The following is a 27,850-nucleotide window of genomic DNA, read 5'->3' on the forward strand; positions in this document are numbered from 1 at the left end:
GATCCCTGGGGGGCTCAGCGGTTTAGCGCCTGCCTTCGGCCCAGGGCATGATCCCGGGGTCCTGGGATCGAGTCCTGCATCGGGCTCCCTGCGTGGAGCCTGCTTCTCCCTCTGCCTGGGTCTCTGTCTCTCTCTCTGTCTCTCATGAATAAATAAATAAATACATCTTTTTAAAAAAATGCAGTCTTATAAAAAAAAGTTCGATGTAAATTATAAACTTACAATCTCCGGGGGTCTGGCTGCAAAACGACAGTGATCCTACAACGCCCGCGTTACAGCAGCCAGGCTTCACCCACATCCTCGACAGCAAGATTATGTTCTTTTGAACTAAATAGACGACATCTGCAGTATGTTTATAAACCATAATAATCCTGGCTGTTGCTGTGTTTTCAAGCATTTTCCAGCTTGACGTCGGTTGAACGTATTCAGTCCAGCAATCAGACCAATAACGCCAGGCTTTGACTGTCCTAAGATCCTAACCATACAGAACTTAGGAAGAACTCTCAGGAACAGGTACCTACGGCCACAGGAGTCCCTGAAAAAATAGAATCTAGGAATCTCTGAGCCATTCATGTTTGATCAGTATTTCAGAACATAGGACAAAGCTAGCTCTGCTTTTTCTTACGAATTATTTCTCGTTTCTATAAACTTGGCTACATACACACATATATTGTGTTTGCAGCCCAAGAAGCCCCTGGGGATCATGCCAAGCTTCGTGCAGGACCCCACCTCCCCCCAGTAAGGGAGACAGTACACTTTGCGGCTGACTGCCTCTTCATTTAAAATGGACGAGGAAAAAAAAAAAAAAAGAATGAATGAATGAATGAATGAATAAATAAATAAATAAATAAATAAATAAATAAATAAATAAATAAAATAGACAATGATCTGAGGCAATGGGATTAACTCTGTTTTCCCTAGATGAGATAGCTAACTTCAAATTACCTTTTTTCCCAATAAAATGCAAATATTTGTCCATGTAATCTAACAAACCAATTGCTAATATTGTCTTAGATTATGTCAAAGACCAAGTACATACACTGTATTTTTTTTTTCTTATTTAAAGGTCTCTTAATGAACAATTAATGAACAGAGATTTAACTATAAATCTTAACAGGCAACTTAGTACAACTAATCAAATCAGCTTTGTATACAGTTAAGATGGATTGAATAGTTTCTCCTCGTTTAAGTCACATTAGGGTTGTTCCTACCTCTCAACTTATTTGATAACAGTTTTTTGAAACAAAAATGAGACAAAAAAAAAAAGAAAAGCCACATTACTACATTAGACCTACAGACCTAATCAACAATTCATTTTCGTTTCGGGAATGTCTTTCTAAAAATTAGAAAATGTTCATATCTATAGTAAATAGATACTTTGTTGTTCTCTATTTGAAATTTTTTTAAAGATTTATTCATTTATCCTTCAACAACAAATAAAGACCCAGATCCAAGAAAAATTCTAGTGATTTTTAACTTCAAGCATATTTTCTTCTATTCCTTTGCATCGATGAGAGTAAAAGTCACATCTTTTGAGCAAACCTTGATGCTAATCAGAGAATCAACTACCAAGGGTCGCATTTCTTCAGCCAAATCATAGAGCTTCACTCGATCCAAGCTTGATGCAACACAATTTTTCAACGTGTACATAATGTCGCTAGAAATCCTAGGATCTAGGGTCCTAGAAATCTTGCCACAAGGTCCAGGCATTTTAAAATCCTGTAGTGACTGTTTTCCTGGGCATGTGTCAAAATACACCAGGAACAGGAGTGTTACGAATTCACAAACTACCCTAGGGTGAATTTAGGAACCACCTTAACAGGTTTGGTTCGGCCCCTACCCCGGCCTGCCCTGCAGGTGCTGAGGAAGGGCCCTCGGGGAACTGGCCGGGCAGCTCCGCCTCCCCCTGCAGCCCTCGGAATCCAACCACTGCCATGTGGTTTTGTGCCAATTCTGCATGTTGAATGCTTACTCTTGGCACAAAATGGCCTTTTTACGTGTGTGATTTCTCCCTGTGTTTGTGCAAAGGTGGGTGCCATGCTGTGTGACCTGCAGTCCTACTGAGCTCCGGAAAGGGAAAGCGGGACCGCCTGGAAAATTCCAGAATAATTCTAATTAAGAGTAAACAGCCAATTCACTCACAGCTATTCTGTAAGGACGAGTTATATGGTTGCATCAACTAACAATTTAACAGTAGTAATAAAAAACTACTACCTTTAGCCGCACATATCATGACTTTATTTAATCAAATCGAAGAGCATACAGGAAAAGGAGAAGTTGTTTAGTATTTTCATGTAGAAAAAAAAAAATCATACTTAACCAAAACGTTCACTTCTCAATTATTTTGCCTAGAAAATGGTACCAAATCTACCTTCTTTTCTTTTTTCCTGAACAGTAGTTAGATTGCATACTTTTTCAACTTGCTTCTTCTTTCCTGATTATAATTCGATTATTTTTACATAACAAAATTATGTTACAATACATAAAAATGTTTTATCTAATTTTTTTTTTTAAGATTTTCTTTATTTATTCATGAGAGACAGAGAGCGAGGCAGAGGGAGAAGCAGGCTCCCTGCAGGGAGCCCGATGAGGGACTCGATCCCGGGACCTCGGGGTCACGCCCTGGGCTGAAGGCAGATGCTCAACTGTTAAGCCACCTGGGCATCCCTTTTTTTATTTTATTTTTTAAAAGATTGTATTTATTTAACAATACATAAAATGTAACAAAAGTTTTATGTAACAAAATCCAAAGCCTATGTAAGAAAGGCATTGGAAACTACTGATGTTGCCATACTGTAGATGTACAGTAATGTGTTCAAAAGTTGGAATCATTCTTGAATCTCTTGTGCTGTCTCTATGAAGATATTTCTAAATACTTATTTCATTTTCTGCATGTCATTTAACTGCATTAATGATAACCTTTAAAAAAAAAACATATGTTCTAAACACATGTTCTAACTGATGCTGTAAAAATAACTCTCCAAAAAAATAGAGAAAATTTAAATATTGAGCAAGAATATGTACATATATTTTGATTTTATGTTCTGGGTTTCTTCCACTAGCATCAGCTGCTGTTTAATGCCAAATAAGAAACTGGAGTTCTAGCTTGAGACATAAATACCATTGCCAGAACCATTCACTGAAACGCAATGAGGAGACTAGAAATCTCCTTCCCCCATGATCAGTTTCAATGTCCATTCGTGGGGGGAGGTCATGGCAAGGACGTGCCCACCGCCAGACCCCGAGCTGGGCCAGGATAGCCCGGCTCCCTCGCCTTCACCCCTGACCTTAGAACGTACATTCTACACACTGTTGCCACATGGGGAGCCCATCCCGAGGGAGCTCATCCATCCCGGGGGAGCCCATCCTGGGGGACCCCATCCTGAGGGAGCCAATCTTGGGGGACCCCATCCATCCCGGGGGAGCCCATCCAGGGGGAACCCATCTCAGGGGAGCCCATCCATCCCAGGGGAGCCCATCCATCCCGGGGGAGCCCATCCTGAGGGAGCCCATCCATCCCGGGGGAGCCCATCCAGGGGGAACCCATCCCAGGGGAGCCCAACCATCCCGGGGGAGCCCATCCATCCTGGGGGAGCCCATCCATCCCGGGGGAGCCCATCCCAAGGGAGCCCATCCCAGGGGAGCCCATCCATCCCGGGAGCCCATCCCGGGGGGGAGCCCATCCCAGGAGCCCATCCATCCCGGGAGCCCATCCTGGGGGGGAGCCCATCCCAGGAGCCCATCCCCGGGGAGCCCATCCATCCCGGGGGAGCCCATCCATCCCAGGAGCCCATCCATCCCAGGAGCCCATCCCGGGGGGGAGCCCATCCCAGGAGCCCATCCCCGGGGAGCCCATCCATCCCGGGGGAGCCCTGAGAGCCTCGAGTGCTGTTGAGATTCCCTTGACCAGGTACAGGCGAGCGCACTGAGGCATCCCTAGAAAGGTCTCCCCCTCCCTTTTCTTCAAAGCCTCACTGAAGTCACTGGGGGAAACGGGCCAGTCAGACGGCTGGGGTTCAGGGGCACGGCGCTCCTGCCCACATCGGGGTCATTACCACCCCCACCCCCACCCCCACCCCCCATCTTCAGCAGGAAGCCCCCCAAGGTGGGAACCGGCACGACTGCAGCTCCAAACAGTCTGGTTGCAAGATTCTCAAATTCAACCCGCTCGGGTTACAAACCTCAGATCCTGAAACCATCAGAAACAAAGCGTTTAGTGCTTAAATCTTTAAAAATCGTACAAAAGCGTATTGAATATAAAATACCATCATGTTAATAAGCAATAAACAGCCGGGACGGAATCCTGGGCTTCGAGGGGACTCTGTCACGGGCACGCTTCCTCGGCCGCACGGCCACAGGCTGCAGGATGCAGACACTTTGAATTTTTATCACAATAACAGAACACCGTGAGTCTATACTTCGACGCTGAAGGATGTGATGGGAATATTCCAGCAATTAGAGCACGACTTGACTTCAAATTGTGTCCAAAAAAAAAAAAAATTGAGTCCAAAAGCCTCATTTTGGTTTTCAATTTTAAGGGTACACATACTGTTTCCATGATAGTTGGTTCAGGGGTATCGTCCAAGATGTAAATTTAGAGACTATTTTAAGAAAATAGCAAAGCATACCAGTAAAACCACTCAAAACACAGTGATTATAATTCTCGGTTTTTTGTCTCGTATTGTCATTACTGTTTTCGCATAGTTTGAGACATAAAATATCTATGAACCATAGCTATCATCTTTATTTTTCTTAAGTCACTTTATGTTACAGGTTACAGATCTTTTATTGGTATTTTAGATTCTCCCAAAGTGAACTCATACACTAACATTTTAAGATCACAAGTGAAAAAAAAAAAAAAAAAAGATGAATTTATGTGAAAAAACGTAATTTAGATTTCATTTGAGGTAATGAAAATATTCATGTTCTTAATTCATAAAATGAAAAAAAAATCAGGATCTATAATGTATTTCAGAGCATTTGTATCTTTTTAATAGGAGTTTTCCAAATGATTGTCCTTAACACTATTTTTATTATAAAATCAGGTTAAGTTTCCTTTCAGTAGATGCTCTTCCAGAGAAAATCAATCTGCATACGGTTCCCTTCGATACAAGAGCACACACGGTGAACGGATGAATCACTGGAGTCTTAAGGGCAGTTACCAATGTTTCCCTGGGAGTCTCATTTTTAGGCAGTTTGAGTTTCGACAGCAGGTGGGGACATCCTTTTCCTCGCTCTGGAGCCTTGCCGCGAGCTGGCTGACTTCTGGGACAACTCACGGCAAAAATCCAGAGCCTCCAGGTGACACTTTCCTGGTGATGCAGACCAGGAGCCGGATGCACCAAGAGCAAAGAGGCGTCGCGTGTGGCGCGGCGACCCCTGCTGATATGCTTTTTCTTCCTTTTTTTGAAAACCTGTGCTCAAACCTGGCGGTGAAAATCAACCCTGTTCTTTTAAAATAAATTAGAGCTCAAATACACAAACGGGGTATTTAGGAAAGACCATGTGGAACGAACACAAGATCTGTAAGTGGCATGCTAAAAAATAAAAAATAAATAAATAAATAAATAAATAAATAAATAAATAAATAAATAAAATAAAAATAAATAAGTAGATAAATAAATAGATAAATAAATAGATAAATAAATAAATAAATAAATAAATAAATAAATAAATAACTGTGGGGGAAAAATAAGATAAAATGTTCATGATAGCATCTGGGTTTTGATTTCTTTGTTAAAGCCCCGCGGCTGGCCTGGAGGGAGCCAGCAGACCTCCGTCCACGGCCCGGACCCTGGTTCCAGGAGGGTCCCGGCCGCAGCGCTGGGCCCCAGGCACAGGCCTCGAGGTCGCAGGCTGTCCCCACGGGCCCCCTGCCTCTCCGGGCGGCCACAGCGGGCTCTCATGCCAGGGCAGGTGCACGGGGCCCACGAGGGGCAGGTAGTGACGCGGGACCAGGGGCGACTGGGTTCCACCAGCGGGGACAGCGCGGGACCCAGAAAGCAGCAGGGAAACAAATATGCTGCGAGGAGGCCCGCGGGCTCCTGGCTTTGAGACTGGGTGACAGGGGGCTGGCCGTTCAGGCCGGCACCGTCCAGGGCCTGGAGACCTGGGTCTGCCCCCTCGAGGGCCCCCCAGGCCGAACTGCCAGGTGGGCACGGCCACCCCCCATGGGACCTGTCATCCCAATGCCGCAGGACAGCACACAGGGCTCTGCAGTGACCGCTCGTCCCGAGCACAGCCGGGGGCGCCGAGCGGAACCACGTCTCTGCCCTTAGACCCCTGACGAACAGCCTTCCTCCGAGTGTGCTTCGAGGTGTTCAAAGAGCTTAGGATAACCGACGGGCCCAGGCCCCCCTCCCTGTGAGATGACGACACGGGTACGCAGGGCCCCACCGCGTGGGGCTCCCACGGCTCACACCACACACGGTCATTCCCCGTGCAGGGCGTTTACGGTCACCGCGACACGCGGTCCTCCTCTGGAACGCAGGCACCCACCAAGGTGAGTTGTTGAGCACAGCCGCAAACCATCAGAGCTATCACTCGGGGGAAGCTCGAAAACAGGAAGGCCCTGAACAAGTCTAGCCTACGTGACAGACGATGATGTGAGCCAGGGACGAGTGAATTAGTGGTGTGGGCCAGGCCGAGGGGATTAGGGACGTGGGCCGGGCCAATGGGGTTAGGGATGTGGGCTGGGGCCGAGGGGGTTAGGGACGTGGGTCGGGGCCGAGGGGGTTAGGGACGTGGGCCAGGCCGAGGGGGTTAGGGACGTGGGCCAGGCCGAAGGGGTTAGGGATGTGGGCCGGAGCGGAGCACCCCAGAGCGTGTCTGCAGACTCGGGAGGCACCGCAGAGAAGGCACCCCCAGGCAGGGTGCCGGCCGACGGCTCCATCCCAGGGCCCCGGGGTCCCAGCCCAAGGCGGTCGCCCGACTGGCTGGGCCACCCACTGAAAACAGAGCCTCTCGGCAGAGCCGCAGGTGAGGACAGTCGCAGGGTCCCTGGAAATGCGTCTCCTGCGTGACTCGGGTGGGTGCTAAGTCATCACCGCGGAGCGAGAGTCTCACAGGCCTGATGTCGCGCTCACAGGCCTTCAGGGCAAGGGTCCGCTGCCCTCCGTTCTGGGTCCCTTCACTCCGGGTCATCCGGGGCTGTGCCCGGGGACTGGCTTCAGGAGGAGGCTGCAGAAGTAAGCGCTACCATCGAACGGCAATATTACAGGGAGACTTAAAATGCCATAAAAAAGGTCAGAGCAGAGAAATAAACTTGTAGGCCACACTAAATACACACATAAACTGCCCTATTGTAATTATCGCCTTATTCCAAATATCCCATTACTCCAAAGTTTGTTAAGGAGAATCTGAATCTCCTTAACTAGCAGTCTTTATCTACAAAGTTATTATTTCAGTTAAAATCATAATATGTTATAATATATGTAACATATTGAATATTCGCTATAAAAATATATTAAAGTACAAGAATTTGGAGGATATGCTACTTTGAATTCTTATGACATGCGTAATCCCATCACCATACGTTCTTTACATCGCTTATTTTGCTTTCTGTGTGATTTAGCCAATATCTATATACTTAAGACAGAAGCTTAGTAATGAACCTATAACGTATGTTCATTTTAAAAATCAATCTTAGCTGTTTATAGATATTGGATGATTTTATGTGATACCAATATCGCTATGTCACGGTAAGACTCAAACTGGAATTCTTATCACGCCAGGTGACAGGAAGTTACTGAAATGTATAGTTTCACTCAAGTAAATAATATTAAAAAAAAAAGTTGAATTCACAAAACACAATAAAGGGGGGTTTGTTTTTCTCAACCTCAAATGCAAATCAGGAACCTCACAACCTAGTTCTACGGCAAAAAAAGCAAAAGTCGAATTGCTTATTCAAGTAGAAGAATTAAGAACAAAGACGTTTGATCATACCTCAGAGCCTCTGGCCTTAAAAGCCCCACTGCTTGCAGGGCTGTGCACAAAGCCCCATTCCTGAGGGGCGGCGGGGAGGAACCTGAAGGTCACCCAAGGACACGCAGGCGCCGCCCGCATCCCCGAGGCGCCCACGGCCAGTGACCGGGCCTTGGATGAGGTTCGAGGTCTCACCAGGACCCTGACCCTGGTCCGGGGCCGCAGGGTGCACACCTCCTGGGGCGCCCTCGCAGCGCGGCCGGCCAGGGCACCGTCCCCAGGGGCGGCAGCAGGTGGCCCGCGGCCATGAAGCACAGCAGGTCTGAAAGGAGACTCCCCGACCTCCCTCACTGGCCGACACACGCCGTGGTCTCCAGGATGTTGACACGTGGCACACGGCATAGGCTCAACATCGAATTCTTTTGCAAATACTTCTTATTCCCCCAAAACAATGTGCAGCGCTTACTTCCCCCCATCTCTACTGCGCACTTGCTACTAGAACTAAACATGTTATTTCCCATTGGCGATGTTCCCGTGTTTAAAAACCAAAGAAAAATTGACCCGGGGAAATGTGGGAAAGAAAAAAGAAACAAACAAACAAACAAACAAAAAACCACCTTTCAGTTCTGAAACTAACTTTAAATGGCAATGACATTAGTCGGTAGAGTCGGCGTGTTCATCGACGAGAGTCTGAGGGCGGGGGGGGGCCGGTCGCTGTCATCGGCCTAAGGTTCCTTCCAAATTTCACGGCTTCCCAACAGGCACTTCTTGTGCCTTAAGTCACAAAGTTTCGGGAAGTACAACGGTTCTTTAAAGCCATAAACCGTGCAGCGTCTCAATCCCAAGAAATTATATTTCACTCAAAAGAAAATTTGCTTCGACGGCGCTGCCTACCGTCCGTTGACCAACGTCCTAGACGAGTCCTGCCTCAAGGAATGCTCACGTGAGATGAATCTGACGTCCCCGAGGGAGTGTGCACAGAGTATGGGATGTGCCAAGGGCACCTCAGTTCCTGGAAGACCGGGAGGTTGCCTATAACCTCACACTGCACCGTAGGCCGCAGAAGGCCTAGAAATACTCCCCTGATATCCTAAACCCGGTTCTACAGCAGATGCTACAGCACGTGCCCAAGCAATTAGCATCCAGAGTGCCCTGTGTAAATATTTGGAAAGTCCCAAAGTAGCCTGATGATAGAAAAGTAAGAGTGTCGTGACGAAGGGACTATCAAACTACTATATTTAGGAGCTCCAGCTAGGAAGCATTTTTGCCAATTTACGAAGATAAAGCCCTGTGATGCTTTTTTTTTTTTTTTATATTTGGAGACACAATTAGATTAAGTTGTTGCATTTTTAGTCCCACTCCCTCTTTCAATCCTGCTAAATAAATGGGCCTTTCCTTATGCTAAGAATTTAAAAAAAAAAAATCCTAAAAAAAAACAATAAAATAAAATAAAATAAAATAAATAAAATAAAATAAAATAAAATAAATAAATAAAATAAAATAAAATAAATAAAATAAAATAAAATAAAATAAAATAAAATAAAATAAAATAAAAATAAAATCCTACAGAATTATCTGGAACACTCAACGTGTTCGAAAATTGACCATATAAATGTATTTTGATTTCTATCAGACTGTTCCATAGAACCACTTATTTCACATACTTAGTATAAAAGCTAGCATCAAATAAGTTCATTATTACTTGACTTTAATCGATGCAAAACACAGAAATCACCGAATCTTGTTCACTCCATGTTTTCTTCAGTCTGGCAGCTACTTAATTTTGCTTGCAAAACTCTAAAAACGGAGAACCTACTTTCAGTGAAATAGTTCACACTCAATGACTTCAATGAAGTTCTTGATGGAAAAATTTCCGGAATGTATGTAAACAACAAAATTGTTCTAAAAGCTAGAAACACGATAACCTACCTTGTGTTCTGAGGAAGTTTCATTTCTTTTTAAGTCCACAGAATTATACTCAACATGGAACACATAGAAAAATGAGTGACCTGCTATGGACAGAAACCGGTAGGTTCCCTCAGCGCCCAGTGGACACTGATGACACTTGTTTATATGTGATAATAGTGCGTGAACTCCCAGTATTTAATTGTAAGAAATAATTCCTTTTCCTTATCCACATTCATCTACTTTGAAAATCTATCTACAACTGTAAGGGGCGGAAGTCGGGCACAATGAGGCCTGACAGTTCTCAAATGAGTTGTACTCGTGAACCAAATAACACCTATTGTAAGCACAATTAATAGCCTTTTTTTTTTAATTAATAGTCTTTTTAACAGCCACTCCTGCCTACCCAAGATATTCAGAATTTCATTGTGACATCAAAAGAATCACTAATAAAAATGCCAATTGTGTGCAACTGCCATAGGTAGTACGCCTGTAGGGATAAATACTACTCTTTGAACAATACTGTGCTTTTTGTTCACTAATAGGACTTCCTCTAAAACTCATGAAAGGCGGGCTACTAGAAGTCCTCAACTGTAGCTTCACGATACAATTATCAGATCATAGTGAAATCACCATCATTTTGTAATAAGTGAGGCTCCCTCAATGGTTGTGATAAAAACTCCAGATCTTTACCAATTTATTGGTTTAGCAGAGATGAAAATATAGCTATTGTCACCATTAAAGAAAAACCAAATATAACATTTCAAAAGCAAGAGAAACAATTTTAGTTATTGGTAACAACTCATTCCAAGTGCCCAAATGTTGGTAAATAAGAACAAACACGAACATGATATTTAGAGCTAGAGAAAGTAGGTTCGAAATCTCACTAATCTTGGCAGATTAGGTTTATTGAAACTAAATAATCCCATTTATAAAAGGAGATTAATAATGCCGACTATTGAAAGGTTATACTAAAAAAAAAAAAAAACCTTCCATTGAAAAGTGGGCAGTTCTTAAAAAACAATGTAAGAGAGAATTACCACATGACCCAGCAATCCCAATTCTGAGTATATATCAAAAAAAATTGAAGGTAAGATCTTGGAGAGAGATTTGCACGCCCACGCTCACAGCAGCGTTTCTCGCAGTAGCTGATGCGTGGAAGGCATCCACGTGCCCGTCGGTAGATGAAGGGATGGATCAACGTGGTCTGCACACACAAGAAACGTTATCTGCTCAGCGATTAAAAGAAAGAAAATCCTGCCATTTGCAATAACGTGGATGAACCCTGCAGGCGTTACGCTCAGTGAAATAAACCAGCCACCAAAAGACAAAACCACACGATTCCACTCACAGAAGATACCCAAAGCCGTCAAATTAATAGACAACAGAAGATAAAAGGGTGATTGCCGGAGGCTGGGAGGGGGGAGATTGGGGAGTTGCTGTGTAATACGTAGAGCTGCAGTTTTGCAAGATGAAAACATTCTGGATAGTGGTGACGCACAGTGTGGATACATTCAGCACTAGTGGATTATGTACTTGAAATGGATATGGTAAATGGGGCATTACGTCTTTTTTTTACTACAATTAAAAATAAGATACTTCTTAAAGATCATTCTAAATGGAATAATAAAGCACCTGGCGGAGCAGACCTCCCAGAACTGCATTACGGACCAGGAAGCATTATGGTGCAGTGAAGCAGAGGGTATGGTGCGGAGTGAAGTCAGTCCATCAGAGCAAGACAATGATCGTATGACCTCACTCATGTGTGGGATTAAAGAAACAAAACAGGGGATCAGAGGGGAAGGGAGGGGAAAATACAGACAAGATCAGAGGGGGGGGCAAACATAATAGATTCCTAATCATAGGAAACAGACTGAGGGTTGCTGGAGGGGTGGGGGAGGATGGGGTCACTGGGTGCCGGGCCTCAAGGAGGGCACCTGATGGACTGAGCACCCGGTGTTACGTGCAACTGAGGAATCACCGAACTCTGCCTCTGAAACTACCTCTACCTTTAAAGAGTTGCATATTTAAATAGCGTGACTTTAAAATCAATGTTTCTAATGAAACAGTCACGAAAACGTAATATCGGATGTATTTAATTATCCCTGTTTTACAATAAAAACGATGACATTGGCTAAAAATACTCAAAGCACACAAATGCCACCTAAAAAAGGAATCTACCTCACTCAAATTCTAAATATTTTTTTTTTAATGTGTGATTACTTTTAAAACTATTAAACGGGCCAATGAAGTATCATGGTGCCATTTCCAAAGGAAGAAATAAAAATGTATATTGGGCCCTAATCCCTAGATTCTAAGTAGACAAATCAGCTGTAAATGCTCAGAAGTGGGAGCCAATTTTATTACGTTATTTCTTGGATAAAGTCAGCAGCTTGCAAGTAGGATACCGAGAGTCAGGTGATCTCCTATGGAAGAATGTGGAGGCAAGCATCATCCTTCGGAAGAACTTCTACGACTTAAAGGCAAAACGGGAAAAATAAATTAATAAAAAATAAAATAAGACAAAAGGCAAAGTGGTTTTATGAAGAATCTTTACCTCTCTACCTTGTGTATTTGTATGCTATGTTACCAATTATAAGACATTCTAAGTGTCAGCAAAAGATTAAGCAAAAATCACCTAATTGCTTGTAAAATAATCGAGCTACGAATAGATAAATAAATATATATATATACATATATATATATGAAAGAAAAATAAAAACTAAAGTTTTCATTTTGCAAGTATGAGGAAGGATTCAAGGAACTCTTAAAAAGTAAAAGAAACCCAACAAAATAGTGCAATTTACTATCTCGGCTTAGGATCCAGGCAAGGAGCTCGGCCATCCACGACGTCAAGAAACAAACTCAAAGGCATGAAGCTCCTATGGAGGCTTCCGGAAAATCTTACTTTGCACATCATCTTGCAACTCCCCCTCCCTCCGCCCCCAATATACAAATGTTAAGGAGATTATTTCCTTCGCTTCCGGGACTAAGCTGCATGGATCCAGCAGCAGCGTCATCTCCAGTATCCCAAGAAAAGGAACTGTGCATTAATCATTCTTCCCCCTTTTTTAGTTTTTCCCTGCATTAGAGGCAATACAACCTGGTATAGAGAGGAGCCTGTCTTACAACTAAGGGGAACAACAAGTTAATTCTAATTCTTTCCCACCAACCACTTTACCTACCTGGAACCACGACCAAAGATCCGCAATAAATAAATAAATAAATAAATAAATAAATAAATAAATAAATAAATAATAAATTTTAAAAAAAGGTCTCGCAGAAGGTAAGATAATGCTCAATGACTTCCCTAGGAACAGGACGGGTCACCAGATGAGGACGGCTGTCCTTAGAAACCCATGTGGATGCTCGTGTTGGGTGTGACCTCAGCATGTCCTCTTGGGTCTCGGCGGTGGCCAGCCCCCCGTGGGCTCCCACACCAGGACCCCTGGATACTGATGCGCCTGTTCTTCTCGGACTAGAGGCAGAGGGAACGTCTGAAAGTGGGGAGCGAGCAAGACAGAAGCAAAGCAAACAACAGAAATGGGCGAAAACTCCTTATGGGCACAGGCAATGATCCCCAGAGACGTGGAGATGCATGAAAGGGACAGAGGTCACCGGCAGTGTCCTGGCGGCGCCAGGCCTTGCCTCCTCTCCTCGACTGCTACTCCTTTTCCATCAGAGGTGATGTCCGTCCCGCTCGCTGTCGGCCGCTGCGGCCACGGCACGGAGCACACGTCCATGACACACACGGGAGGCACGTGTGACCCCTGCAGGGAACTTGGAGGGCAAACCGCCTGCCCCGGGCTCTTGGCTCCTTCATGCTGGACGGGGACCAGCAACAGGGGACAGAAAACACCGAGAGCGGCCCTGAAACTGCAGCCCCGGCCGGCTCGCTTTGCCAAGCTCTCTTCACCCATCCCACGCCCGGGAAATAAAATTCTCTATTAGCTCAGGCGTGTTTGTTCCGCGCCCCTGTCCCGCAACACACGCACTGGCAAAGTCAGCGATGAATCTGGATTATCTCCAAAAGATCCGGACTCGCCACCCAACCGTTCAATGGAGTAGTTGAAAGGCGGGGAGACAGGGGTGTTTAACATCACACAGTAGGTGGCAGAAAGTATTTAAAGACTTCAGAGCAAAATTTTATAGGGTCAGAGAGGAACTGCAGGAAAAGCCTGGGCCGGGTGGGCCGAGGGAGAGCCACGATGCACCTAAGCACCCGGACTTACGGTCACCACCCTGCACGCGAACGTGCAGCGGGGGCACAGCATCCCCACGTTACTGCATTCTGGAATGTATGGACCACACCAGTTCTGGGCTTGAAACCTTATATTTCAGATGGAATTAAATTTTCATTGGCATTACAGAACTGGGCAGAGGTCAGAAACGGAAACGGTCAGCAGGCAGCAACGCGGCGCTAACTGCCTTTTCTGAAGGGCTGTCCAAATGGCAATGCACGCTTGACACAATGCTCCTTTATTCATTGAACATTTCTCTAATGCTGACGCTGAGCCTGTCCCTATGCCAATGCTAGCTGGACTCTAGGATTTATGTTTTTACGATGTATTTATTTATGAGAGCGAGCGAGAGAGAGTGAGCGGGAGCAGGAGCGGTGGAGGGAGGGAAAGAACCCCAAGCGGGCTCCACCTCACAGCTCAGGACCCGATCCGAAACCCAGAGTCAGACCCTTAACCAACTGTACCACCCAGCACCCCCCCCCCGGGGCTGTAGGATTTTCCAGGGGAAAGTCGATCATCCGTAACTGCAGAGTCCTGAGCTTAGTGAGGAGCAGAATCTGTAAACTAGGAGAGGTAGAAAGAATAAATATAAAAAAAAAAAAAAAAAAAAAGGAAAGGGTTTTCCTACATGGAGAAATGCACATAAATACTCCAAGAGCTTATAGGGGTTGGGTGGTGTGTGGAGAAGGTTCACAGATCAGACTTAATTAGAAAATTAATACATAAAATATAGTAATTCTAGCACAGATCTTGAAAAGTGAAGTCGCACAAGGACATACGTGTTATCCTGAGTCAGGATCCTGAGAGCTGAGAGCCGTCCCACCGCGGTCATCGTACGAGTGGGAAAGTGGGCACCTCGTGGCGATCGATGCACGATGTTCTGTTGGTGCATAGGGCGCAAAGCTCAGGCATGTGACCCCAAGTCAGCCGACTTCCCGTAAGAACCAGAAAGGTACGTAGTGAGCACACGTGAAACAGCCAAGGAGACGGTGCTGGCAACCTCTGAAATGCAGGGAACTTCACCAGGAGAAGAGAATCTAAGAAGATCCCAAAACCATGATGGGTCACATACCTTGAAGACGCACCCCCCCGCCCCGCCACTTGCGGCTTTCCGTGCCTGCAAGTGCACCGGGATGCAGCCCCCCTTCCATTGGGACGCAGCCCTCCTTCCACCGGGATGCACTCCCCCTTCTAGGAGGCTGCACTCCCCAGCAGCTCCCTACCAGAGCCAGAGCCAGAGACCTCAGAGGGTCGCTATGACCCTACAATGACTCTCTGCTGGAACGAACCCAAGCACATGGCCGGAATCCTGTGCTCCATCCAGCTGGGGTCTGATAAGGCGACACCCCTTCTAGGGGACAGTCCCTTTCCAGAAATCAGCAGGTCCCCGCCTATTCTCTGACCTGCCTTCCTCACCTGACGTCTCCCTGGATGAAACCAATCTTAGATCCAGGCTGCACCGCGCCCCCTGCCCACCTGGGACCGGGTGCCAGGGACGGGGCAGGACGCCGCAGGGGGCCCAGCGCTTCCCTTACAGCCACTGCTTCCCCTGATGACTGTTCGAATGACATAACCGGTTTGAACAATCGCTGAATATAGAAAACTAGTGTCTGCTACGGTCTGTACCGGGCCTCACTGCAAACCCGTGCACCAGATATGCCCTATACGCTTCCCTGGATTCCTACACAGAGCGTCCCGTAGTCATCGAAACACCAAAGGAGAATGAGAAAGATCAAAAGAGAGAAAAGACTTGCGGGAAGAACGGTCAAGGGCAAGCCCACGCGCTCAACTCAACAAAATACAGGTAACGGCGGCGACCACAGTTGAGAATGTGCGAAACACTACAAGTTCACTGTTTTAAAAATCAGAATTAGATTTTTATTCTTGATGAAGGGTTCCTGAACGAAGAGAATGGTGCTTATTTAACTCTCCAGTTTCTCCGATTTCTAATGACCCTTTATTTTTGCCACGTATTGCCGAAAAGTCAAGTGGTGGGGTTTTCCCTTCCTCCTATTAACACACGCTCCGAAGGTAACCACTTCACAATACGCATGGATATGAAAGCGTCACATCGCACAACTTAAATATCTACGATTTCATCAAGGATATCTCAATTAGGAAAATTAATTTTGAGAAAAGGCATCACAAAGGACAGGCCCTCACGCTAAGGGTATCTGGACGGTCAGGAAACAGAACTGGGCGCATTATAACTCTAAGTACCGCAAGAGCGTTCTTTAAAGATTCTGCTTGAATTTTAACACCTTTTATTTTTTTTTTCAATTTTTTTAAGATTTATTTATTTATTTATGATAGACACACAGAGAGAGAGAGAGAGAGAGAGAGGCGGAGGAGGGAGATGCAGGCTCTGTGCCAGGAGCCCGACTCAGGACTCGATCCCAGGACTCCAGGATCGCGGCCTGAGCCGAAGGCAGGTGCTCAACCGCTGAGCCACCCGGGGATCCCATTTTAACGCCTTTCAAAGCAATGACATGCTTTACTCGGAGTAGGCCTAGGAACCCACTGTTCATTGGCTGATAGCAGAAAAAGCTGATAAGACTCCGGGGGGCTTTACTCGTTGTAGCCACTAAGTGCCTCCCGCCCCTCAAATAAGCCATAGGCTCCACTAGGATGAAACCTCAACTCAGATGTGAAAAGGAAATAAAAAGAAAAAAAAAAAAAGTTAAGAAAGGTTATCTTATTATCCCAAATATCCAAATCAGGCATTTTAAAAAGTCAACTTGTAATGTAAATGCCTCTGAGACACTTAAACCTGTATTTTACGTGCTCCCGATCCTTTACATGTCCTTTAGCTTAAGGTTGATTCCTTTTAAAGTCACATTGTAAAAAAAAAAAAAAAAAAAAAAAAAAAAAAAAAAAGCGATAATAAAAAAATAAAATAATTTAAAAATAAATAAAGTCGCATTGTAAGACTTTATCATTGCTCTCAAGATACCCAAAGGGCTGTAAAAACTACATGAGGAATGAGCAGAAACAAGCTGATTGTGGGTTTAGCAAGAAGAATGGCAAACAGTTCTTGAAACAATGTTCAAAACGAGCCCCAGATTTTCATGTGTCTGTTTGGGAAGAGGCTGGGGTTGTGGTTATGATTTTAAGACTTGTTTTTTAGAGGGGTTTGGGTTCACAGAAAAATTGAGAGCTTTCCCACACAGCTCAGGCCACCACAGAAGCGCAACCTCCCCAGTTCCAAGCCCCCACCCCACCCCCCGGTGCTCGTTCCTCACGATGGATGAATCTACATCCACACTCGGTCTACAGTTCACCTGAGAGCTATAACCCTGTGCTCCATCCCCCTGGGGGCTGATAAGGCGACACCCCTTCTAGGGGACAGTCCCTTTCCAGGCATCAGCAGGTCCCCGCCTATTCTCTGACCTGCTTTCCTCACCTGACGTCTCCCTGGACGACGTGCTTTCTATGGGTTTGGACAAACGTATAATGATACGTATCACCCATCATACAGAGTATTGTCACTGCCCTAAAAATCCTCTGTGCTGCACCTGCTCATGCCTCCTCCCACCTACTCCCCCCCCCCCCCCCGGGAATTTTTATCGAAAAATAAACGTAATCAGAAGTATTTGCATGTCAATGCAGGGGTACGGTTCTCATTTTGTGAGGTATCTGAAATCAGCAAGGCCATCATTGCCGCTTACGTTTATTATATTGCTTCCACCATATACTATCTTTTTTTTTTTTTGTCATTCTTAATTACAACATGGACTTTAGTGAAGCCATAATATTTAAGATTGATAAAGGTATGACGTCACTCATCAATTAACTCATTGGCTTCTAAATTCCTTGCTCATTTTCACATGATTAAGGATATGATTTAATTGATTTATAAAACACAAATATTTGAAATGTGAACTATATAGACCATTTGATTCAGAAGCTAATGATTTTTGTTTTCTTGTAATGATCTCGATTTTCAATTCTCCTAATAGGCGTGTGTATGTTTACACATGCTGAAGGAATTCCCCACACCTGTTCCGGGTAAAGGTACTATTCCCACAATTGCTCCACTGGGGAATCTTGTGTGCCTGATTTTACCACTACTCACTTAAGCTAAAAAAAGAGTAAATGTCATGTAACCAGCCTATCTACTAGATATAGCCTGTTGGTGGAAGTTTTTTGTTTGTTGCCTTTATTCTATTTATTTATTTTTGGCTTTATTTTAAAATCACACAATTACACCCTGAACATAACATGCTGGGTCTATCTGCTACACTTATTTTTAAATGAGTTGACTTCTCTATACCTTTAAATTTAACTTTTTCTTAAAACATAGGGATCAGAATATCCACAAGAGTTTTTATACTGACAAATATGTTAATGACTTTCAAAAGGATAAGCTTTCTGTCTATATAATGACGTTCTGTATACTTTAAAGGTCAACAAAACTTTACTCAAAGAGCACTCCTAGTATAAAGTGGTCAAAATTATTTGAAGTTTCCTCTGTGTTAAGCTTGACTGTGGTTTAATTATTTCTCTGCGATTTACATTGAGGAAATTGAGAAAATGATTCTTCAGCAGCAGGGCTTCCTATGTTCATCTATTCTCACATAATCCTTCCTATCCATGCTCCAAGTTTCTAAAACTGTATTATATAATAACATAGTCATATATTTATATTGCACATAATATAAACACTGCATTTATCTTAAAAATCATTCAATTAAAACATAATGATGGATTGCATTTTCAAATATCACTCGAAATAGCTTCCAAATATAATTCAAAAGACGATACAGTTCAAAGGTTCACTAAGAAATCACTTGTAAAATAATGTTGATTGTGTAAAATAGTCACAAGAAGAAAGGTAAAGGTTAATTCTAATCTTGGTTATTGCGTAGGCATTCCAAAGCTTTTTTTTTTTCTTTTTGTAAATAAAATTATATTCTTTATGAGAGAAAACTAAACAAGTACTTTGGTTAAATTGTTTCTAAAAGAAGAGGCTGATTTCCTTGTTTCTTTGCCTTCACATGAACTATGCAAATCTATCACCTAAGATATCAATGCTGATGCAGAACGTTTAAAGGTAGAGTCACGCAGCACAAACGTATTTCAAGCAACGCCTCACAACCACGGGCTTCCAGATGAAAATGAGAAAAATTAACAGTATCTTAAAAGACACAGGAAAAACAAAGTTATGAAGCCAATGATCCCCCAAAAAGGGAAAAACAATCTGTACATTAGCAGGGCGGTGGATGGTCTAAATGCGCATCCGGATTATGCATTCTGAGTGGGGGAGTCTCGCATCCGCAGACATCTTATGCTAAATGAGCAACAGGTGGTTAAAAGGGGGAAGAAAACACTTCTCCATGCCCTCCAGAAGTTATTGTCACAAAAACATAATTATCTTACTAAAGTGGCAAGGCTACAACCTGATATACTTTTTAAATAGGTAATTATTATATTTTCATTATTTCATGTGCTTCAAAACATATCTGCTAAAAAACATTTCGGAAAAAAATAAAAAATAAAAAATAAATAAAATAAAAAATCGGTAGATCCTTTATTTAACATATACTTTTAATGGATTCCCCCCCCCCCCCCCCCCCGACATCAAGTAAGAATAACTGAAAGTACTATGGCAGTGAAATGCCCTGCTCCGTGTCTATAGAAGCTGCCTAAATGATTCCTGGAATATTTCATTCTTTCAGGCAACCCAGCTTGCTTCCGCAGTTTAAAGCAAACATATTTACAAACTGCCCAAGTATGACTGGCCGCTGTTAATAATTCAAAAACGTAATTTGAATAAAGTAAGAGAACATTAAGATATTGAAGATTTAAAATATATTTTAGAGAAGAAAGCTTTTTATTTCAAAAATTTTCAAGCAGCCATTAAGAAATAAGACGGCATTTTATGAGGCAGGATTCAAACAACGATAGAATCTTCAATTTTTTTTTTTTGTTTGTTTTCCAAGTGATGTGATAAGCAGAAATTCTTCCCCAGGTTTAGGAATACCTCATTTGCTTGGTGGCTGGGATTTTTTTACATGGGTTTTTTGAGTTCAACTTTGTACTCAATATTAGCACAAAGTCAAATAGAGCCGGGGCGTAAGGGATGTCACGGAGCCACAGCACCACGTTCGCGAGGCCTCGGGAGCCGGCCTTAGCCCCTCCGGCGGCAGGAGGGCAGCCCCACCTCTAGCAGCAGGAGCCTCCTCCAGGAACCCCTGCGCTCTTCGGTGCACCCCGGGGGGGGGGATCCCCGCCCCAGGGCCCGACCCACCTGGAGCTGGGGAGCTGGACGCCCCGCGGGGGCCCAGCAGGTGCACCGCACGCTCCCCGCCCCAAGAGGCCCAGCAGGTGCACCCGCCCCATCCCCCCCGGGGGGCCGAGCAGGTGCACCACACGCGCCCTGCCCCCCGGTGGCCCAGCAGGTGCACGCGCCCCGCTCCCCGGGGGCCCAGCAGGTGCACGCGCTCCATCCCCAGGGGCCCAGCAGGTGCACCGCCCGCCCCGCCCGGGTCCGCGCATCTCCGCGCCGCCGTCGGGGTCCGCAGGACGGTGGGGGGCGGTCACCCGCCGCGGGATCCCCCCTTCCCGCCCCGTGACACCCGCGGCCGGGGCTCGCAGGCGGCCCGTGGCTCTCAGCGGCCGGCGGGGCGGGGAGGGGGGGGAGAGGACCGGCCCGGCCCGCAGGTTCGCGCCCCCGCGCCCCGCCCCGCTCGCCGACCCGCGGGCGACGCCGTCTGCGCTCCAGCTGCGGCCGCGGCTCGGTGCGCGGTGCCGCCGCCTCCCGCCCGGGCCCCTTCCCAGCGCCCCTCAAACTCCTTCGGGGCCGTCGGCAACGGGATGGAGCCGAGTTGCTGCAGCCCCAGCTCCGGCCCGCTCACCTGCTCAGACCGCTCGGAAGTTGCGGGCGCAGCCGGCGCTCCGCGTGCGACCCCTGCGGGCCGGGGGCGGGGACAGGTGGGGGACGGAGGTGCGGGGACAGGTAGGAGATGGGTCTGTGCGGGGACAAGGGATGGGGGACGGGGGCAGGTGGGGGACGGAGGGTGTAGGGTCGGGGCAGGTGGGGGACGGGGCAGGTGGGAGACCGGGGTGCGGGACAGCGGCCGACCCCTCCACTGGGGCGGCCCCCCGAGCCTTCCCCGGGCGCTAGCCTGGCGGGGTCGGCGGAACCGCAACTTCCCCAGCCCCGGAGCCCCGCGCCCCCCAGGTCCCCGCAGGTCCCTGCTCCCCCCCTCCAGGTCCCCGTGCATCCCAGGTCCCCGGTGCGCCCCAGGTCCCCGCAGGTCCCCGCTCCCCCCAGGTCCCCGCAGGTCCCCGCTCCCCCCAGGTCCCCGCAGGTCCCCGCGCCCCCCAGGTCTCCGCTCCCCCCCCAGGTCCCAGGGACCCCCTGTCCCCGCAGGTCCCCGCTCCCCCAGGTCCCCGCAGGTCCCCGCTCCCCCAGCCCCGCGCGAGCGCCGCGGCGGCCCCGGGGGGCGAGCGCGCCCTGCTGTCCGGGGAGGGGCTGCGCGCACTTACGTCTCGGAATCTGTTCCACTGTCCGCCCTCGCGGTCGTACTGGGAGACGGTGGTGAGCCATTGTTGATCGTCCAGGAAATTGCCGCCGTCCGGCCGCCCCCCGGCCGCAGCCCCCGCCGCCGCGGCCCGAGCGCACCAGGCGGCGGCGCAGACCCACAGCACGGCCGCCACCTTGAGCATCTGCGGGAGGAGACACGGGCCGGGCGGGGCAGCGTCAGGCGGGGCCGGGGGCGGGGGTGCCGGCGGGGTCAGGGCGCGGGGCGCGGGGCGCAGGGCGCGGGGCGCGGGGTGCAGGCGGGGTGCAGGCGGGGTGCAGGCGGGGTGCACCGACCCGCGCCCCCTCCCCTCCCCCCGCTCGCACGCGCGCGGCCCCGCGGCCCCGGGAGCACAGGCGGCGCGCGGAGGAGGGAGGCCCGGCCGCGGCGGCCCGAGCGAGCGACGCTGCCTCCCCGCGCCTCACCTTGCGGCGGCCTCCGCCTCCCGCGCCCGCTCCCGCGCCCGCGCCCGCGCCCGCCGCCCGCGCAGCCCGCGCAGCCCGCGCCGCCGCCTCCCGAGCAGCCGCTCGCGCCGCCGTCTGGAGCGCTCTCCGGCTCCCGCGCGCTCCCCGCTCCCCGCTCCCCGCCCTCCTCCCCTCCCCCCGCCCCCCTCCCCCCTCCCCGCCCCCCGCGCACCCACCTTCCCTCCGGCCCCGGCCGCGAGCTGCTGTGGACTCGGGCGGCGGCGGGCGCGGCTGCGGCTGCGGCGGTGGCGCCGGCGGTGGCGGTGGCGGTGGCGGTGGCGGTGGCGCAGGACCGTCGTGGCCGCAGCCCCCACCCCCCCCCCCGACGCCGCCCGCCCCGCGACCCGGCCCGCGCCCCGCAGCTGCGCGCTCGGACCTGCCCCGGACCTGCCCCGGGAGCCACACGCGAACTTCGCGCCGGAGCCCGCGGACCTCGTGGGCTGAGCCAGCCGGACCCGCCGAGGCGCGCCGAGCCCTGGGGCGCGGCCTCGACGGCGGGCCCAGCCTGGACACCCGGCCCGGTCCGCACCTGCGCCCCCGCACCTGCGCCCCGCACCTGCCGCCCCCGCACCTGCCGCCCCTCGCACCTGCGCCCCCGCACCTGCGCCCCGCACCTGCGCCCCGCGCCTGCGCCCCGCGCCTGCCGACCCCCGCACCTGCCGCCCCCCACACCTGCGCCCCCGCACCTGTGCCCCGCACCTGCCGCCCCTCGCCCCTGCTCCCCGGCACCTGCCCTCAAGCACCCCGCCGGGACCCCGTCCACACCTGCCACCCCCGCACCTGACCCCCGCACCTGCGCCCCTGCACCTGTGCCTTGCACCTGCCGCCCCTCGCACCTGCCCCCGGCACCTGCCCCCGAGCCCCCCGCCGGGACCCCGTCCACACCTGCCACCCCCGCACCTGACCCCCCGCACCTGCGCCCCCGCACCTGCCGCCCCCGCACCTGCGCCCCCGCACCTGCCGCCCCTCGCACCTGCGCCCCCGCACCTGCGCCCCGCACCTGCGCCCCGCGCCTGCTGCCCCCCGCACCTGCCGCCCCCCGCACCTGCGCCCCCGCACCTGTGCCCCGCACCTGCCGCCCCTCGCCCCTGCTCCCCGGCACCTGCCCTCGAGCACCCCGCCGGGACCCCGTCCACACCTGCCACCCCCGCACCTGACCTCCGCACCTGCGCCCCCGCACCTGTGCCTTGCACCTGCCGCCCCTCGCACCTGCCCCCGGCACCTGCCCCCGAGCTCCCCGCCGGGACCCCGTCCACACCTGCCACCCCCGCACCTGACCCCCCGCACCTGCGCCCCCGCACCTGCGCCCCGCACCTGCCGCCCCTCGCACCTGCCCCCGGCACCTGCCCCCCCCCGCCCCCCGCCGGGACCCCGGTCCGCACACGCCGCCCCGGCCCCCCAGCCCCGCGCCCCGCCGCCGCCCAGCACGCGGCCGCCTGGGGCTCAGCGGGGGAGGCGGGAGGCGGGAGGGCGGGCGTGGGCGCGACCCCGCAGACCCTCCGGAGCGCGGGGCACGTGCCGAGGCCTGGGGCGTCGCCGCCCTCGGTTCCCGCTGCTTCGGCCCAACTGGCACGTGCGGAAGGTGCGGCCCGCGAGGCCCCGGCAGCCCAGCGCCGCAGGTGCACCCCCCGCCCCCCCCGCCCCCCGTGCGCGCAGCCCCAGCCGCGGTGGCGAGGCCCGGGCAGGACGGAGGGCGCGGTCCGCCTTCGGGGAGTGCAGGATCTCAAGCGAATGTGTATTTGCGGGATTCGTGAACTCGATGAAAGAAAAAAAAAGAAAAGAAATTTCCCTGGAAGGCCACGAGGGGGAGGGGAGAAGAGCTGCAGGTGCGGCTCACGGGCGCCCCGTTGCTGGAATGTCGCGGCAGGTGGCTTTAGGGACGCTGCTGGGTCTGTTGGTTTCAACCTCGTCACAGCCGCGAGGCCGGTGCTTCAGAATATCCTGAGTCTTACCTGGGACAGAGCGTGACCGTGACAGCTGCACCCGCCCCCCTCCTGCTCCCAGCCTGCGACCCCTGCATCCCTGGCCTCACCTCTCTACCTGCAGATGCAAAGTGTTTTGCACCAGAGCAAGTGATTGGACCAGAGCACCTCACACACCTAACACCTCATGCCGGGGTGACCTAAATCTAATGGAAAAAGCACAGAAATCCCGCCTCAGATGAGATTAGGACGCACGACAGAAGTGGGTAGGTGTGGGACGCAGGCTGACCCTGCAGGCTTCCCAAACGACCTTTTGAACCTCTGTGAACCCCTGCGTGAAAGGAGGCGGCTTGTCCCCCGTCCGCTCGTGGCTGTGGAGCGATGTCCCGACGCCCGGGCCCGCACCCCGGCCGGGCAGCAGCTGTGCCAGGGCACCGGGTGGCTCCGGCTTGCCCTGCCTGTGCTTATCCCTTACCCCGGGAGAAGAGGCCGTCCCAGGGCAGCAGGCTCGCCGCCACCTGCGGTCCCACAGTGGGGAGTCACGGGGAGCTGGGGGTGCAGCTGTGGGGGGCACCTGCAGCCCGGGCCCGGCTCCCCGGCCTCTACCGCCTGCCCAGGCCGGGCCCGGTGGGGCCGAGCTTGCAGGCCCTTGGCAGTGAGAGCCCGAGTCCAGGAGCGGCCTGCCCTGCCGGGGAGTCGGGAAGCTTCCTTCCAGCCCCCCTGACCCAGGGCCTGGGGCTTCGAGGAGCCTGCTTCCAAAGCGTCAATGACCCTGAGGCAACCCACGCTTGAGGTAGGCCCTTGGTCGCAGGGAGCGCCCCAGTGGAGGTGGACTGGCCGGCCAGGCCCGGGGGGGGGGCAGGAACCAGGCCAGCCGACTGGGTCCCCAGCACCCTGACTCCCGGCCGCCTCCCAGCTTTCCGGGGCACTTCCCTGGGGCACTGGGAAAGCCGGGGGGCCGCAGGGCTGCTCGGGGTGAGCAGAGTAAGACACCGGCACCACCAAGAAGCAGGTAGAGCTTGCTCTGTGTTCTGGATCCTTCTGTATAAAATTGAAATTCCCAGCAGGACAGGGGTCCGCAGATCCCCAGCCCTGTGTGTCCTTCCGTGGCGGGCACCCCAGGACCACTGCCCCGCGCCCTCGGAAGCCGGGGTGGGGGCCGCGCCGAGCTGGAACCCTAGCCCTGGATTTGTCTCCTTGACCTTTCAAGTCTTCCTGTGCGAGGCATGAAGTTACTCAACCAACATCTATTACCAAATATGTGCAGGATAGTTCAGTAGAGATTATTTTTATATCAAATCTGGTTTTTTTCCTCTTGCTTTTCTTACCCTCATTTTTAGGTCTAGCATAGTTCTAGAAGAATAAATATGGAGCATGTGGTGACAAGGGGTCCACTTATCACTCCCTGTGAGACTGGGATCCGGAGAGACTTCATGGAACTCCCGGTCTTTAGTCTCACGCGCGCGCACACACACACACACACACACACACACACACTTCAGGTGTCTTTAGTGAGTTCCCTTGCGGTCGCAGCTACTCTCCCAAGGCTATTATCCCTACGTCTCCTGAGGCTGCATAGACTAGCCCAAGTCTTTGCACCGTCCGGCCCCAAGCCCTTTGCAGACGTGACCCCCTTTATTCGTCCCAGCTTGCTGGGGATCCCACAGCCGGTCCCCACGGAGGATTCCTGAGGGCCTAGGAAGTCCTCAGGGGAGACGATGCTTCCAAGTTGCCTTTCGCTCTCCGTGGAGCCTTCTCGGTGTGGGTCTTCGTGTTCTTCGCCCCGCTGCCCCCCTATCTTTCCTCCCCCGCTCGTACCTTCACCTCGGTAAGAGGGAGGACTCCCCTCGCGGCAGCCAGAGACAGGGATGCTGAGGTCAGGGAGCGAGCTGAGCTTCGCCGGAGGGGCCTGCACCTCGCTGCGGAGCGCTTGGCCCCCGCCCAGATGGCCGTGTCCACCCAGACCCGCGGTGGCAGCGGCAGCCCTGGACCCAGCAGCCCGAGCACCTGCTGGGCTGGCAGAAAACTAACCACGCCTGCCCCCCTCCTTGCGCCTGTGAAACGGATGTTGCTTGCCCTTCCTTACAGCCAGCTGGTGGGAGAGAAGGCGAGATGGAGAGTGTCTGAAGTCACCAGGAGCTGTGGTCACATGAAAGAAGAGTCATCCTAGAGGCACAATTTGGCCACGTCTGAGATACTTCATCCTAAGGTGCGGGGAACAGAACATGGTCTGTAAAAGTCGCCCGTCTACAGTGGTGCCTTAAGCCACGTCCGAGAACTGGAGCTCATGAGCTATAAGCTTGAACTCAGCACATAAAAAAGAAAAAAAAGAAAAAAAAGAAGAAGAAGCAAAACTCTACTCTGGGTATTAAAAATTCAGAAGGGAATTAAAGACCTGCCAACATCATCATAAAAACATGTCAGGAAGGAGCATTCTGTGTCCTCATTTTGGAATTTTATTTACCGAAACCTTACAAGTCTTCTACTTCATCTGTGGTTGATTTAATAGAAAGTAGCAGTAATTACTAAGATTTGCATTCGGGGCATCAAAAGTAGACATTAAAAAAAAAAAAAAAACTAGAATGGAATTGCTAGAATTGTTGTTTGTTTTCAGAGACCAACCCCACTAAGGAAACAAAAGATTTCAGCTATCTGATTTGATAAACAGAGCCTCTTATGATTTAAGTTAATCGAAGACATTTGGTAGATAAACAGACTTAAAAGCTGTAACAAATATGGGAAGCACATCAATCAGTTCAATTACTGTAATTCTTAAAAAAGCCTTTTTCAACATTTAAACCAGAGGGTGAATCTGATTAAATTAATTGATTACTAAGTAGATGATACTGGAAAGTGTCCAATAAGGCAATTAAAGTTTGCTTTTACTTTATTCTAATATACATTTCTTGACTATTTTTTAAGGGAAAATATACATTGGGTTGAGGGGCACAAGGTAATGACTCAAAAATGTTTAAAATAAAAGGTACAATAATATTTAAATGATAAAGTCTACATACCTGTACAGAAATACACATATTCTTATGCTAGACTCATGAAATTTTAAAATCTGTAAGTCAAAAAGACTTAAAAACACCCCCCCTGGGGCCCCTGGGTGGTTGAGCATCTCCCTTTGTCTCAGGTCCCGCATCTGGATCCCTGCAGGGAGCCTGCTTCTCCAGCTCTGCCTGTGTCTCTTGTGAATAAATAAATAAAATCTTAAAAAAAAAAAACCTCTGCCCTTGAGATTAATACAGACATGCTTTTTAAAATTAGTTTCACCTGCAGATTAATATACTAACCTTTAAGAAAGTATCTTGAGTTAGATGTTATTTGGTCTGATAGACCATTGACTATAGTTAGAGTTTCTAAATCAAGGTCTACAAAGAAGCTTTTATGTTTATCTTTGGGAATTTTTGTTTATTTAGTTTTAGCTGACTAGCGCAAAACAGGCTTCACTATGGTTCTCTGTTAAATTATCACTGGTTACCAATCTTCAGAGGATAAAAAGTATCCCAAGTGATATTGCGACCCTTTGACACTTAGTTCTGTCCTCTTGGATAAATGGGGAGTTCTCTCCGTGAGAAGCAGTTGTATTATTAAAAAAGAGAGAAGGAAAAAAAATAGATAAATAAATAATAAAAAAGAGAGAATGTTATGATTACTGCACGTACATATGAGTCTAACATCCTGTACTCTACAGGATTGCTGATAGTGGAGGACGCATTCAACGGAAAGTTAAACAACAACATGAAACAAGTTACACGTAATGTAAGTTTTTCCTCTCTTAAAGTTTAAAAGCTATTCTCTCGCTATTTGCCTTAAAATACTTATTGATTACTCTGCAAATGCTATGCAATGCACTTGAAAGT

General features: G+C 49.7%; 1 protein-coding gene and 1 long non-coding RNA gene across 4 annotated transcripts in view; one reads left to right on the plus strand and one right to left on the minus strand.

The window, feature by feature from the left end:
- SPOCK3 (SPARC (osteonectin), cwcv and kazal like domains proteoglycan 3) overlaps positions 1-22,035 on the minus strand; it is a 407,633-nt gene extending 385,598 nt beyond the window's left edge. For 2 of the 3 annotated variants that reach the window (XM_077846575.1, XM_077846574.1), the window contains exon 1: positions 21,561-21,740. In XM_077846575.1, coding sequence (XP_077702701.1) covers positions 21,561-21,621 — 61 coding nt within the window. In that variant the 5' untranslated portion in view covers positions 21,622-21,740. Of the gene's footprint in view, positions 1-21,560; positions 21,741-22,020 lie in introns of those variants that run through there. The other variant, XM_077846573.1, reaches the window with a different exon arrangement.
- Positions 22,036-23,724: 1,689 nt separating this feature from the next.
- On the plus strand, positions 23,725-26,877 carry LOC144281705 (uncharacterized). The gene is made up of 2 exons (XR_013350128.1): positions 23,725-24,247; positions 26,070-26,877. It is a non-coding gene; the product is annotated as an uncharacterized LOC144281705 (long non-coding RNA).
- The last annotated feature ends 973 nt before the right edge of the window (positions 26,878-27,850 follow it).

The sequence above is a fragment of the Canis aureus genome, chromosome 13 (assembly GCF_053574225.1).
Source record: "Canis aureus isolate CA01 chromosome 13, VMU_Caureus_v.1.0, whole genome shotgun sequence".
Taxonomy (NCBI): Eukaryota; Metazoa; Chordata; class Mammalia; order Carnivora; family Canidae; genus Canis; species Canis aureus.